The 14,617-nt window shown below is 44.9% G+C and overlaps 1 protein-coding gene across 1 annotated transcript in view; it reads right to left on the bottom strand.

Annotated features, from left to right (window-relative positions):
* LOC146801704 (cell surface glycoprotein CD200 receptor 1-like) overlaps positions 1 to 6,769 on the bottom strand; it is a 268,966-nt gene extending 262,197 nt beyond the window's left edge. The window contains exon 1 of the mRNA XM_085623711.1: positions 6,657 to 6,769. Coding sequence (XP_085479837.1) covers positions 6,657 to 6,726 — 70 coding nt within the window. The 5' untranslated portion in view covers positions 6,727 to 6,769. The remainder of the gene's footprint in view (positions 1 to 6,656) is intronic.
* Between the last annotated feature and the right edge of the window lie 7,848 nt (positions 6,770 to 14,617).

Raw genomic sequence — 14,617 nt, 5'->3', positions numbered from 1 at the left:
TATCCAATCCCTGCTACAACAATTCGCGATTAGGGTAAATGTTTGTTTAAACCTCAGCTTTTGAATTAACAACATCGGCTAATTTCTAACCTGGAGACCTGTAAGTATCCCACCTGTTTTACAATATTCTATTAGAAAACCGTCATGCAGTTCTGTCCTCTCCCATTTCTTTTTCAGGTGTATTAATTTATCCCACTAATAGTCACCTCATTACCAATTTTTGTATTACCATTAATACTTTTGTTAAACAGGACTTCACTGAAACCATATGTTTTAAAAAGGTCCATATTATACACTCTTTCAAAAGAACACAGCCCTCCAACCAAATAGTTGTTCTCAACAATGTTAAAAAAGTGAGACAGAGATGCCTCAAACGAGTGGAACTGGGTTCGACCAACCAAAAGAGTAAAAAAAACTCCCCTAAGTATGGTAATCACATAAAACAATCAAACTTCACTGTACGTGCACATCCAAAACCTGATAAAATGCAATATCCCCATATACCACAGAAGTTTAGATATATATGGCTTGAATCCTATTTTATAAATATGGCCATGGCTAGGGCCTTTGACAGGAACCTTCCATTGCTCTGTTCAAATTGAATCTGAAAGCTTGAATTTTCTCTTTAGATGAGAATATATCTCAGTTGCCAACAGGTAACATAGTTCTTAGAGGAGTTTATATAGAAGTATGTTATACAAATTTAGATAATCAATGATTCAACCATTTAATTAGATCTAAATTTAGCTTTGAGCTGGCTGTGAAAGTAAACCATTGTGCAATCAAGTGGATGTATTTCTTTACATCGTCACGTTGCTGGGCCAAAGTTATGGATGGTGCCTTAAGCAAGCCTTATAGATGCTTTCAAGAACATTACTGAGTGGTCAAACATTGGATCCATAAAGAAGTGGCGTGCACAATTGGCCTAAAACAATTCTTACATTTTCACTCTGGTCCATCTGATTACAGCATTATTTTGCTATCCACATATTGCATGATTAGCTAATATTTGCCATTGATGAAGAACTGGATGCTTATCATTGGGTGGTGCTCCCTATTCCTTTGCCCCCTCCGTATTCAATCAATCAATCAATAAAAGGAATTGTAAGCACGCTACTCACCCATGAGGGTCTTAAGGCGCTGGTGGTTGGGGGGGGTTTGCAGCTGCGTTTAGTCGAAGAGCCAGGTGTTGAGTGTCTTTCTGAAGATATTCAGGGATTGTGGCGTCTGATGTCGATCGGGAGCTCGTTGCAGGTCTTGGCCGCGATGTAGGAGAATGCTCTTCCACCTGTCCTGGCTTTGCGGGTGCGCGGGGTTTCGGCGAATCGGAGGTTTCTCTTGGGTACGTGGAAGGAGACCCTCTCATTGAGGTATTGGGGTCCAGTTTTGTGGAGGCATTTGTAGGCGTGGGTGAGTATCTTGAATGTGACTCTCTTCTCTACAGGGAGCCAGTTAAGGTTGCACAGGTGTTGGGTGATGTGTTCGTATCTAGGGATGCCGAGAACAAGTCTGGCTGCGGTGTTCTGTATGGTGTGGAGTTTGTGGAGCAGAGACTTGTTGATCCCGACATAAAGGGCGTTTCCGTAGTTCAGTCTGCTGGTTATGAGTAAGTGGCTGACAGTCTTCCTTGATTCGGGGGGATCCATTTGAAGGTCTTTCGGAGGATGCTGAGGGTATTGAAGCAGCTGGAGGTGATGGCGTTGACCTGTCAGGTCATGGAGAGGGAGGAGTCAAGTACGATGCTGAGGTTTCAGGCGGGGTCCATGGGGTGGGAGGGCTGCCAAGGACGGTGTGCCACCAGGTGTTGTCCCATGTGGAGGGGGAGGGCCCGAGGACAAGGACCTCTGTCTTCTCCGAGCTGAGCTTCAGGCAGCTGCTGCTCATCCAGGATACGACGTCCTTCATTCCTTCCTGGAAGTTGAGTCTGGTGGGTCCTTGGTGAGGGAGAGGATGGGATGGGTGTCGTCAGCGTAGGAAACTATGCTGAGTCCGTGCAGGCTGTGTATGTGTTGAAGAGCGTGGGGCTGAGCGACGATTCTTGGGGCACTCCACAGTTGATTTCCGTGGGTTTGGAGAGGAAGGGTGGCAGTCTGATTCTTTCTGTTTTGCCAGTGGGGAAGAAGCGGATCCATTTGAGGGCGGTTCCCTGTATGCCGGTGTTGTGGAGTCTGGCGGTGAGTGTTTAGTGTGAGACGGTGTCCAATGCTACAGAGAGGTCGAGTAGGATCAGGGCCACAGTGTGTCTTTGGTCGAGGAGGGTGCAGATGTCGTCTGTGGCAGCGAGTAGAGTGGTCTCATGCTGTGATTGCTTCGGAATCTGGTTTAGGAGGGGTCGAGGATGGAGTTTTCTTCGATGAATATTGTTAGTTGGGCATTGACGATCTTCTCAGTGACTTTGGCCATGAAGGGGAGGAGGGAGATGGGTCAGTAGTTCTTGAGATCCATGGGGTCTGCTGACGGCTTCTTGAGCAGGGGTCTGACTTCTGATTGTTTGCAGTCCTTGGGAAAGGTGCCGGTCTTGAAGGTGGTGTTGATGGTGCATCGTAGTTCAGGGGTGATGTTGGGGGTGCTGGGGTTGTCAAGGTGGAAGTTCAGGTCTCTGATGAGTATGTAGTTCATGGAGGCGATGGCATGGGGCACGATGAGGTCGGCAATGGTTGTGGCGAATGAGGCGCAAGGTCCAGGGGGTCTGTAAGAGAGGGTGCCACGAAGAGTGGTTCTAGGGTTGGTCTGTATCTGGAAGTGAAGGTGTTCGGTGGTGGAGAGGGAGTCATTCGTGGTGGGGGTGGAGAGTTGGAGGGAGCTCTTGTGTGCAATGGTGAGTCCTCCTTTTGGGCGGTTGGGGCAGTCTTTCCTCTGGATCTTGTATCCGTCGGGAATGGCGGTGGCGATATTGGGGGCAGAGGAGGCATTGGTCCAGGTTTCTGTAAAGAAGGGGATGTCTGGTGAGAGGGTGTCAAGGAGGTTCCAGATCTCAATGGCGTATCTGTGCAAGGAGGATGCACCTCAGGGTTTCGAGGTGTTGGCGTTCATTGTGGGGGTGGTGGCCGTGAGGATGCTGATGGTGTTGAAGGTCTGGTGGCAGTGGCGGCAGGAGAACTGTCCGTGGCGGCAGGAGAACTGTCCGTGCGAGATGCTTGGCGTCGACAGCTGGCAGTTGTTGTTCCTTCCAAGTTGAGTGCAAGGAGGGTAGTTGCGCCATAGCGGTGGATGGTTGGAGATCCAGGGTTCCTGGTGCTGTTCACGGTCTGGTCGCAGAGGGGCTTGCCTTTGGCGCGCCAGCAGCACCCGGCCGCCATTTAATAGGGGAGGGGGAGGGAAAGCGCAGCTGGGAGGTAGGAGCTGGAAGTGGCTGGGGGTAGGGGCTGTGGGGGCAGCGGAGTGATCATGGAGGAAAGGCAGCAGGCACAGCGGGGCACAATACAGGGGCACGAAAAAAAGGCACAAGTCAAAAAGTACATGGCATAATACAGGGGTACAAGAAACAAGGCATGAGTAAAAAATAATATGAGGCACATCACAAGGGCTGACAACCAAGGGCACAATACTTGAGAGGAGAGCAGACTAGAACCCTACTAGTCAGGGCAGCATCACCATAACAGAAGCGGCACACCAGTGGAGCTGCGGGGGTGAGAGCAGGTCTCTGACCACGAGGTATTCTAGCCTTCTTCTCTGCTCTTACCCAATTCTTCATGCTGTGGTCTAATTTTGGATGCGCTAGAGTGCTTCAAAATCTACTCACACTCTGCCATGATGGCTCAGTGAGTTAACAGTTTACTGCTGTGTCAGTTCTGAACTGAAATTTAACTGAGTTGATATCAGGACAAGGCCAGCTAAACTTTCAATTTTCAGTGGTCAGTAATTTGAGTACAATTACATTGGTGCTATAAGCAACCTATATTTGCAACTCTTTGACTTGACAAAAATGTTAAATGTAGCACCATATAAAATGTTTAAGTAGATTACTTTGGGAAAATTGTATATCATTTCACAATAGTGAACACATAGGATTGGACTCAAAGCTAGACATGCGTGTAAAATCGAGTAGAAATAGGGCTTACAAGCTACCTTTTTTACACTGACCTATAAGGACAAGAGCTTAAAAATCAACTGCACTCATATTTTCACAAGTACTTTGTCAATTATACCCAGGCACTGGCGTAACGAAAATTGAGGGGGCCTCCCTGCACTGTACAAAGAGGGGCCCCCTCCAGGCTCAATTAGGAGCTCTCTGGCCAGAGTGCAGTGCCGAGGGGGCCCCTGGAGCTTGCCCCCCCGCCCCACTGCACCGCGGGGGCTGCAGGGGCCTGTGTTAAACCCCTGTACCCAGGACCGAACTCATAATAAGGATGAATACAAACACAGGACGACAAGAGTACTAATGTGTGTGTAAAGAGCTTAGAAATAATGTTTGCACGCATTGTTCTCATTATTTTAACCTATGTCTAACGTGTGTGTAAAACCCTCCCACCCGTAACACAAACATTATATACTCCATGGTGATTTTACCGCTCCATTTCACACTTAGGTGTAGGCAAAAGAAAGCACTGTACATGTGAAGGCAGACATAATCAGGGAATTTCCCACTTTGAAAAGAAGTGCAATGCTGTTGTAGTTTTTACTTTTGTCTAGTCTTTTATCTACATTAAATGGGCATCAAGGTGCAGGGAATGTGTTTCGTCACTGTGACTCAGAGCTGTTGCCGCCCTGCTGGATGGCAGTGGTAAAACTCCATAGGTTAGTATCAAGGGGTAAGATTCACAGAACTAACTTAAGACAAAATCCTAAACTTTCTACTTTTGGTATTCACAGAAGGCATTTAGTAGTAGTAAAGTTAGGATTTTGTCTTAAGTTTGGCTTAAGACAAATTTAAGACAAACTTAAGACAGACTTAAGACAGACTTAGGCCAGACTTATGGCAAACTTAAGACAGACTTAAGACAGACTTAAGACAAAATCCTAACTTAAGTCTGTCTTAAGTCTGTCTTAAGACAAAATCCTAACTTTACTACTACTAAATGCCTTCTGTGAATACCAAAAGTAGTAAGTTTAGGATTTTGTCTTAAGTTAGTTCTGTGAATCGGGCCCAAGGAGAGCAGCGGTGGCTCAGCACAAAGCCGCACACCTATACATATTGTGTTTGAGGTGTCTAAAGTTCATACCTATAGCTAGCAAATTCTCAAAGATTTACCTTTAAACAACACAAGTTCGAAACAGAGAGAGGCAATCATGGCTAGAATGGCCTATAGGGCAATCGGGCAGTGCCAGAAGGGTTGGTCAGACAGGTCTGTCTGTGGGCCGTTTTCTGACTGTTTGTGGGCCTTTTTTATAGGCCTGTTTTTGCTGTTTATTGCTCTGATATTAACACAAACATTACTTGCAGCAAGTGCCAATTCACGCAATCTCCCTTGCCATGCAACGTGCCTTTACATGTTAAAAACTCCCCTGATTTGCAGAAGGTGGGGCACTTTTTGAGCTCTCTGATTCGCCAATGATGGCCACTATTGTTTTGGTGCCCTGGTCTATTTATTATCCACTCCAACTCTGGGTACAAAGCCTGCACAGTGTTTCTGGCTCGTGCTGAGCATTTCATGTCTCATTTCAGAGAAACTCAGAGTTATATGTATTAACTTCACATACTTCAAACACACAGAAAAAGCACTCAGCTCTGCACTGAGCCACCACAGCTCCACTTGACATTGCCCCATTACTGCTGCTCAGTAACACACCATCTTTCTGATATTCCAGCTCTGTGACTTCTGGCAGCAGTAAAGGAGGGCTGCACAGCACTGCTCCAGGCAACCAGCTGTGAGCGGCTGTGAAGTCTTAAGCTCACATACCTGCGCGGGGCGTCTTTTTAGCATCATTTTTTTTTAATTCCTCGATTTTGTTTGTAAAAGTGTTTGCAATTGCAGCGGGTGTAAGAAACGCTTTTATGCAGTTGCTAGGTCCAGAAGCTTAATTGAAGAAACATTTAGAGTCTTCAAAAAAGATAAGCTATGGGGTTCTAGAAAATGAATCCGACCATTACACCCAGTCTCCTTTTGGCTGTACCCTTGCCCCTGTACAGCGCTCTGCTGTTTCTTTGACTATACAAATACCACATGATACATACACTATTCATCACTGCGGGGATACACTTTAAATGCCTAGACTTTCGAATAAGGATTTAAACGAACAAAGAAGAACACATTTTCACAGATTCTCCACGTAACACATTTGTGTGTAATAAGTAAGAGGCACTCAACAAAGGGAAAACATGTTCTTTAAGAATGTATCTACACTTAATTATGACAATTTTTCAAAATTCCCATTGGCTTATGTATCCCATATTTCATGATGCCCTCCCAAAAATCTAAAGGGCATATTATCAAGCCAGGCGATAAAATTATCGCCGCTTTAGCGGCAGAAAACTGCCGCTAAAACGGCGATAATGGGCTTGATAATATGCTCTATGGAATTCCAATTGAAGCCCATGTTAGATGTGAAGGACGTCTAACATGGGCTTCAATTGGAATCCCATAGAGCACATTATCCAGCCCATTATCGCCGTTTTAGCGGCAGTTTTCTGCCGCTAAACCGGCGATAATTTCATCGTCTGTCTTGATAATATGCCCCTAAAAGTGTTAGATCAGCTCTCTATCTAGTAGTCTTACCCATCTCTGAAAGTACAGAAGCGAAAGCGAGAAGTGAGAAGAAACAGCAGGTCCTTGGAAACAAATTCATTTCAGCTTTTCCTTTCAGTCTTTATTCTTCAACTGAGGTCTATCTCTTTATCATGGCTCTAATTGCTGTGGTCTGCTAAGCAGTGACCAATATAGTGTGGCTTCGTGTCCGGGGCGTGCACTCACTCCTACACAGTTTCCTGGTATTGGTGTCTGACGTGCCTACAGGTGTCAAAGGTTTTTCTGATGTGCAATTTTGGGCGACAAATTGTTTGTGTGAATTCGCCATTTTAATCATGCATATGATTGTAACCAAAGGATTAATGATTTTGCACTTAAAACAAAATGATTATCTCATTTAGAAGTGTGATTAATAATGTAGTATAGTTATGCCACATTTTCGTTCAAGACACTATTATTTTTTAAATGTATGCCACTTTTGTGTTCTACTTATCCTGCTCATTTCCCCTCCTAATCAATTACCCACTGCAAGTCTTCTCTCCCTACAATTTCTGCAGAACAGAGAGCAATGACATAAATTGACTTTAGCTTTAGAAAGTACTTACTGTGAATGAAACTTAGCAATCATGTACCTGATCTATCTATTTTGAAGACTTTTCACCCTAAGGGGCTGAGTACGATGGCGGACAGACTTCAGGCAGTGGTTCCACAGGGTGTATTAGGATGTGGCCTCCACCACGGTGGCCGCACTTGCCATATATTACATTGCGAAGGGTGCCGCTGGCTGCAGCACCCACTGCAATGTAAAAAATTCACTTTTTACATTTCCATGCACTACGTGGCAGGTACCGCATGGTGCAGGGAAATAATGGTGCCCCTAACCTCAAAACTATAGTGCCCGGGTGAAAGGGGGGGCCTGCTACGGGCACCCAAAGTCCATCCCCGCCAGCCTTTCCATGGCGGGAAAGGCTGGCGGGGATGGACCATGGTAATCCCAATGGTGGTGCCTGTAGGAATACGAGGGACTCCGTAGCACTGGCAGGTTCAAGGAGCCTGTCAGATGCATGGTGTTCGGAGTTTCCGACCACCATGGTACCGCCCGCCATTATAATATGGCAGATGGAAAATGGCCTCACATTGGTGGTGAGCCCGCCACTGACAGCCTGTCGGTGGCGGGTTCACTGTCATCAGAATCAGGCCCTAAGGAGCTGATTATGATGGTGGATGGACATCAGTCCGTCCTCCATCATCTAGGGAGTGGTACCGCTCACCTACAAGGCAGCGGTCGCACAGGGTGTTTTACGATGCGGCTGCCAGCGCAGTGGCCGCACTCTCCATACATTACATTGCGAAGGGTGCTACTGGCTGCAGCACCCACCGCAATGTAAAAAAATCACTTTTTACATTTCCCTGCACTACGTGGTAAGCACCATGCAGTACCTGCCACATGGTGCAGGAAACTGCAAACCCCAAAACTAAAGTGCCCCGGTGAAAGGTGGGACAGCTATGGCCCCCAAAGTCCTTTCCATGGCAGGTGAACCACCATGGAAAGGTTCGTGGGGATGGACCATCGTAAACCCAAGCTATTTTTGGGAATACAAAGGCCTCCACAGCACCGGCAGGCTCAAGGAGCCCGTCAGATGCGTGGCAGTCGCCACGGTACCCCCGCCATTATAATAAGGTTGGCAGAAAATGACCTCATGATGGCGGTGAGCCCGCCACTGACAGCCTGTCGGTGGCGGGTTCACCGTCATCAGAATCAGGCCCTACATTCTGATGTAGGCATTCAGGAAAAATATAATTCTATGACCTATTGTTGAGAAAGTCTTTCATATCTCCGGAGTGCAGTTGCTGAGGAAGCAAGCAGAAGATTTCTCTTGCCTTATGAAATGAGTTAGTGTTAAGAACCTTTTGGGTTTACAGAATTGTTTTTGATTTGCCAGTGCAACCTTGCCATGATCATGTTATGCTGAGTTTTCTGTTTTATTAATTCATATGCATAACTTGTCTATAAAAACCCCAGGTTTTGAAGAATTCGAGACACTTTCCATTTTCCTCTTAAAACTCTGTCCAATTATGTTGAGATTTTTCTCACTTTGGATGCTGTCAGTACTCTTTATGGGTTAGGTCCTCAGAATTTAAAGACATTTGTTTGTCTAGCTAGGGTTTCAGTTGTGATTTGTGATTCTGTATTCTGTATCTGGGCTTTCATGGCGAAATATGCAAATTTCTCAATAATGCTCATTTTACCAATTCTGTATTAATCCTTTAAAACTTAGTCCCTCATTACAATGTTGGGCAGACTGCTACTGACCGGCCATCGGTGATGGTCGGCCCGACATCCAGGGCAGCGGTACGACTGCCTGATTACAATACTGGCAGTTGGAGCGCAGTGGTCGGGGGTAAAGACCGCTGCCTCCGACAGGCTCAAGGAGGCTGTCGGGACAGTGGTAGAACTGTAATCCCTACAATGGATGTGGTGCCTTCGCAGGCACTGCCAAAGGGATTACAACGTCTCTTTCCCTCAGCCTTTACATGGCGGTCCCACCACCATGAAAAGGCAGATGGAAAGGGACTTTGGGGTCCCCAAGCAGGTCCCCTGACCCCTGTGGGCCAATGCTCAGTGGCCAAGGAGGCACATGGTGCCCCTCACAAACATCCAAGCACCTTGTGCCAGGCACCACTTGGTGCCTGGCACATGGTGCATGGATATTTGAAAACATGCCTTTTTCTACTGTGGCCCTTTTCCGAACCACAGCACAAGCCCCAGTAGAAAACTTCAGTTACACAGCAGTCTTATCAAAATACGGCAGGTGGTACCAACGACTACTTATCGGACGGTCCCAATCCAGCTGCGATGGCAGTCGAACGCTCATTCAACCGCCATTGTAATGAGGCCCTAATTTTGATCAAGATCTCAGTTATTGAGAGGTCTCAGTTTCTAATTATGATTGTACTCTGCTAAGTTGTGCTATTGGTGGGGAGAGTAATCTCTTGCTGCTAGATCAATGATAAGACCAGTGGGGCTGAACTGTGCAGAGTATATTTTGGGGTTTAATAAAATTGGGGTTCAGAAGATTACTGAGGTTAGGCTCGCACAAACCTTGGTAGCAGAGGATGATTGATGTAAGACCAACTGATTTTTAAGGGTTCCCATGAAGATTTGTTTCCGTTTTTGAACCATTTATGGCTAAATTGAAGGAGAGAAGAGTTTTGGGAAATTTTCTGATTTTCCGATGTCGGATCCTCCTGGGAAGTGACTATCTGTATTGGCTGTGAAATCGTAGCACAAGTAGAAATAGGAAGAAGTTGAGTTGGTGAATGTATTTGAAGTATGATTTGTGATGACAGATTTTTGTTTCTGTGTTGAACTGTTGGAATATGAGATGATGATCCTGGGTTCTATTGGTGGATTGATTACTGTTGTGATGATGTCTTATTCATATTTGGGATCCCATTTGAAGATTAATGTGTTATTGATTTGAGTAGAGGTGATTATCAGATTCGTCATAAATGTAATATCTCAATATATTTATTATTTGTCTGTATTGTGGTGTCTAGAGCGAGGTGCCCCTTACACAGCTTTAGTGCACCAGACAAGGTACTTTGACTTGGAGGTAGAATTCTGCTGGTTAGAATCTGCGTAGAAGACCTTTACAGGATTGCTGTGACCCTTTCTTTCTTTAACTACTTTATTGGTTGTGTTTGAGTTACTTTACTTAAATAGCTCACTTTTATTTCCTTTGTATGGTAAACAGACAAAGGCTCATTGATGTAATGTGCTTTAAGGTTCACTGACAGAATATTGATGTAAAAAATATAGATGTAAAAATTATCATGATGAAAAATATAGAATGCAAAAATATCGACTCCCTATAATTAACAGGTAAGTAGAAAAATATTGAGAAAAGAAATATTGATGTCAAAAATATAGTTGTACAAAATATCGATTTATACATATATAAATATATATATATTTAAATATATATATAATAAAATAATAAATATTAAATATATTAAATAATAAAATTAGTTTTAAAAACTAAAATAGATTTAATATACATTTTAACAAATATAAAAAATAAACTTAATTAAAAAAGCTAATCACACATACATAATAATCAGCAGTTTTGCACAGCGCACCTCAGCACTTTAGCGGGCAGGAGCACTTCGGTGCACAGCGCACTTCACCCGGGGAATCGGACTACAGTGCTCAGCAGCCTTCGCGCCAGAAGCGTGTTCCGTGTGCGTCAGCTGGTGACCTTAAACGGCTGCGGGCTCCCGCAGTGCGGGAGCCTCCAGCAGTAATCTCAGCAGTTTTGCACCAGACAAGGTACTTTGACTTGGAGGTAGAATTCTTCTGGTTAGAATCTGCGTAGAAGACCTTTACAGGATTGCTGTGACCCTCTCTTTCTTTAACTACTTTATTGGTTGTGTTTGAGTTACTTTACTTAAATAACTCACTTTTATTTCCTTTGTATGGTAAACAGACAAAGGCTCATTGATGTAATGTGCTTGAAGGTTCACTGACAGAATATTGATGTAAAAAATATAGATGTAAAAATTATATTGATGAAAAATATAGAATGCAAAAATATCGACTCCCTATACTTAACAGGTAAGTAGAAAAATATTGAGAAAAGAAATATTGATGTCAAAAATATAGTTGTACAAAATATCGATTTATACATATATAAATATATATATATATATATTAAATATATATATAATAAAATAATAAATATTAAATATATTAAATAATAAAATTAGTTTTAAAAACTAAAATAGATTTAATACACATTTTAACAAATATAACAAATAAACTTAATTAAAAAAGCTAATCACACATACATAATAATCAGCAGTTTTGCACAGCGCACCTCAGCACTTTAGCGGGAAGGAGCAGGAGCCCTTCGGTGCACCGCGCACTTCACCCGGGGAATCGGACTACAGCGCCCATCAGCCTTCGCGCCAGAAGCGCGTTTTGTGTGCGTCAGCCGGCACACTTAAGCGGCTGCGGGCTTCGGCAGCGCGGGACGCGCGCAGGCATACCCGGGCCACCCCCGGGTGAAGCCCAGGCCAAGGGCGGGCCCGTCTGTGCCCGTCCGCGACCGGACAAGGCCGGGCTGGGCCAGAGCCCTTGGCTGTCTAACACGGAGAAAGGAGCGCCAGGAAAGACCCCCTCAGCTTAGCCAGTACTCTGGGGAAAGCAAGACTCAAAAGTAAGGAGATGGAGAAACTAAGACTAGAACGCTAACCTCATCAATTACCAACTTTCTAACGACGGTGATGGGGGCAATAACTAGTGAAATAGAGTCCGTGGAGGAGAGACTGGGGAAACACAGAGAGCATTGCAAAATGGCACTTCAACGGCAATTGCACGTGATCATGATAAAACATCGGAAGACATTTTATCTATTAATTTGGAAGCTAGTGGAGATGCAGCTAACTCTGGCACCACTCAGGAGGGGGGATTCATGGATACTCTTTGCCCACCGCCATCTAAAAAATCCAAGGCTTGTGGAAAAGCTAAGAAAGACATATTGCCTATAGCAACACGAAAGAAAAACCATGGTCCCACCACGAAAGCTAGTAACAAAGACTCGAGCAACGAATGTTGTCACGAACCCCATGAACACTGAGCCAATGGGGGACAACGCGTTAATCAAACACTTTACAAGCTCGATGGAGAGCATCATTAAGTCAATCTTAGGCCCTTTGGTAGGGGTATTAAACAGCAATGATGTCTCGCTAAAAATATTAATTGGCTCTAGCATCTCGAAGGTCACTGCAGGCTCAGAGACTCTGACTAATTCCATTTTGAATGTAAATTCGGACATTCTTCAGGCCCCCCCACCTCCCCAGATAATGACTCCCATGGCTGGTGCTATCAGTAACCTCGAGACCAAAACGCATTTATCGAAAGAACTCAATAAGGCACGGTCAGGACTTTCAACAGCAAATGATGGAAAAAGTGAGATTAATCTCACTGGCGGAAATCATGATAAACTCTTACTGGGAACCAATAGAAGTAATCTGAGAATACTCCACTTACCTCTGGAAGTCACCCCTTATGTTATTGTCCTCAGAAATGTCTCACCTTTGCCTCTCAGCAAGGTAGAAGATTGGAAACAGCTTAAAAACAAAACGATGCATTGGCTAGCGAAAACTTTAGATTGGTCAGGATGCGACGTTTTAAATGATAATATTAACAATGTAGAACGTGTTTCACGGGTGGGCTCACAGGCAAAATCTGAAATAGGAGATTGCATTGTTATAAATTTTAGGGACAGGAACTTTGCACATTGGCTTACGGACAGACTCCCTTGGAGAAACAGTTTGGGGGGCCTTATTGAAGCTGTACCACTAGGATATTTCTATAGGCCATTGTTAAATGTAGGCACTGGTCTTGCCCACTTACATCCTAAATCATTTTCCCCATTTATCATTCCAACTTTTAATCATTTCTCTCCCCTAGATCAAGTGGAATGACTGAACCATCAGTTGCTGAAGGAGTCTGGTGTTGCAAACCCAAATTTAACCTTATTGCATTTCCTAGCTGAAACAGAAGGAGATAGTAACCATGCCCCAATAGCAATTTAACCATCATTTTTCCACACTAAAATTTCAAAAGATTCTTGTCATCTCAACCAGGATTGTTCATTAGATCCTACATATTCTATAGGGTCCAGCCCTGTTAACTCACTCAATGATGGTATATCAGATTTTTGTTAGCATGCCCTGATGCACCACTAGCTAGTGCTCTGAATCCTAATGTATCAACAAATATGTTGACAGTAGAAGGGGATGTCATAGATACTGGCTGTGTAGAGAGCGAGGACACCCCTCACACTAGTGCAATTACACACACCAGTCTTTTCTAGAATATAGCAGGTCTGTCAAATAAATTAGGTATTAAAGACTGTGTAGAGTTTGTTAGTAAATTTAGTATAGTTTGCTTACAGGAAAATTGGAAGCGCGATATAGCTCACATAAATGGCTTTTATTCTGTTCACACACCAGCTAGACCGTCTATAGGTGGTCACAATAAAGGAGGATTATTTACTCTGAGTTCAACAACATTAAGGTGCCGATTCCGATTCTGTAAAACCCGGGTACGATTCGTCGTACGGACCGTATTCTCCATACGATTCGTATCCGGGAAATCCACCGAACAATCCAGCAAGTACGATTCGTACAGAAATACCATTTCCGTACGATTCATACAAAACACCGTACGGCTAAAAAATACCTACGAGTCTGATCCTGGACAGCGCGTACGCGACGACCGTACGGAGTCAGGCAGCATTTTACGGACCAGCAAGTACGATTCGCCCCTATGTCACTCTGCACAGCTATTTTATTACGGCAGCCAAAAAAAGCTGGAAAACTGAGTCCAACGCAAAAACGGAGCCCCGGTACGCGACGGACAGCCATGGACCCCATCCTACGTGTCATCCCAGCCCTCTTAGCCTATGACCTGGTGCACCGAACCCGACGCACACGCTGCAGAAGGTGAGAACAACACCCAGGGGCCAAGGGGGGGTGAGGGGCAGGAAACATACCCCCTACCCAAATAAAAACCTACAATATTGAGGACATACATTACCTCAAGGGTCTGGTCACTCCGGGGGGCGTGTCCACCAATCCCTGCTTCACGCAACAACGGAAGTGGACGTGTACGCGTACCCCTACGGCAACACTACAATAGTGATACGCACCGTACACACACATAGATAGCGTGGGTACGGTCCGTAGCACTATATCAGTGGTGCCGTGGGGGTACGGGTGGTACGGAGCGTACACACGCCCTCAAAGCGTGTGTACGGTCCGTATCACCATTGTAGTGGTGCCGTAGGGGTGCGCGTGGTACGGACGAACACATGCCCACAGAGCGTGTGTACGGTCCGTATCACTATTGTAGTGGTGCCGTAGGGGTACGCTTGGTACGGACCGTACACACGCCCTCAGAGCGTGTGTACGGTCCGTAA

This window comes from Triturus cristatus, chromosome 8, assembly GCF_964204655.1.
Source record: "Triturus cristatus chromosome 8, aTriCri1.1, whole genome shotgun sequence".
NCBI lineage: Eukaryota > Metazoa > Chordata > Amphibia > Caudata > Salamandridae > Triturus > Triturus cristatus.
Note: the sequence above shows the minus strand (reverse complement) of the source record. Positions and strands in the feature narration are given on the sequence as shown.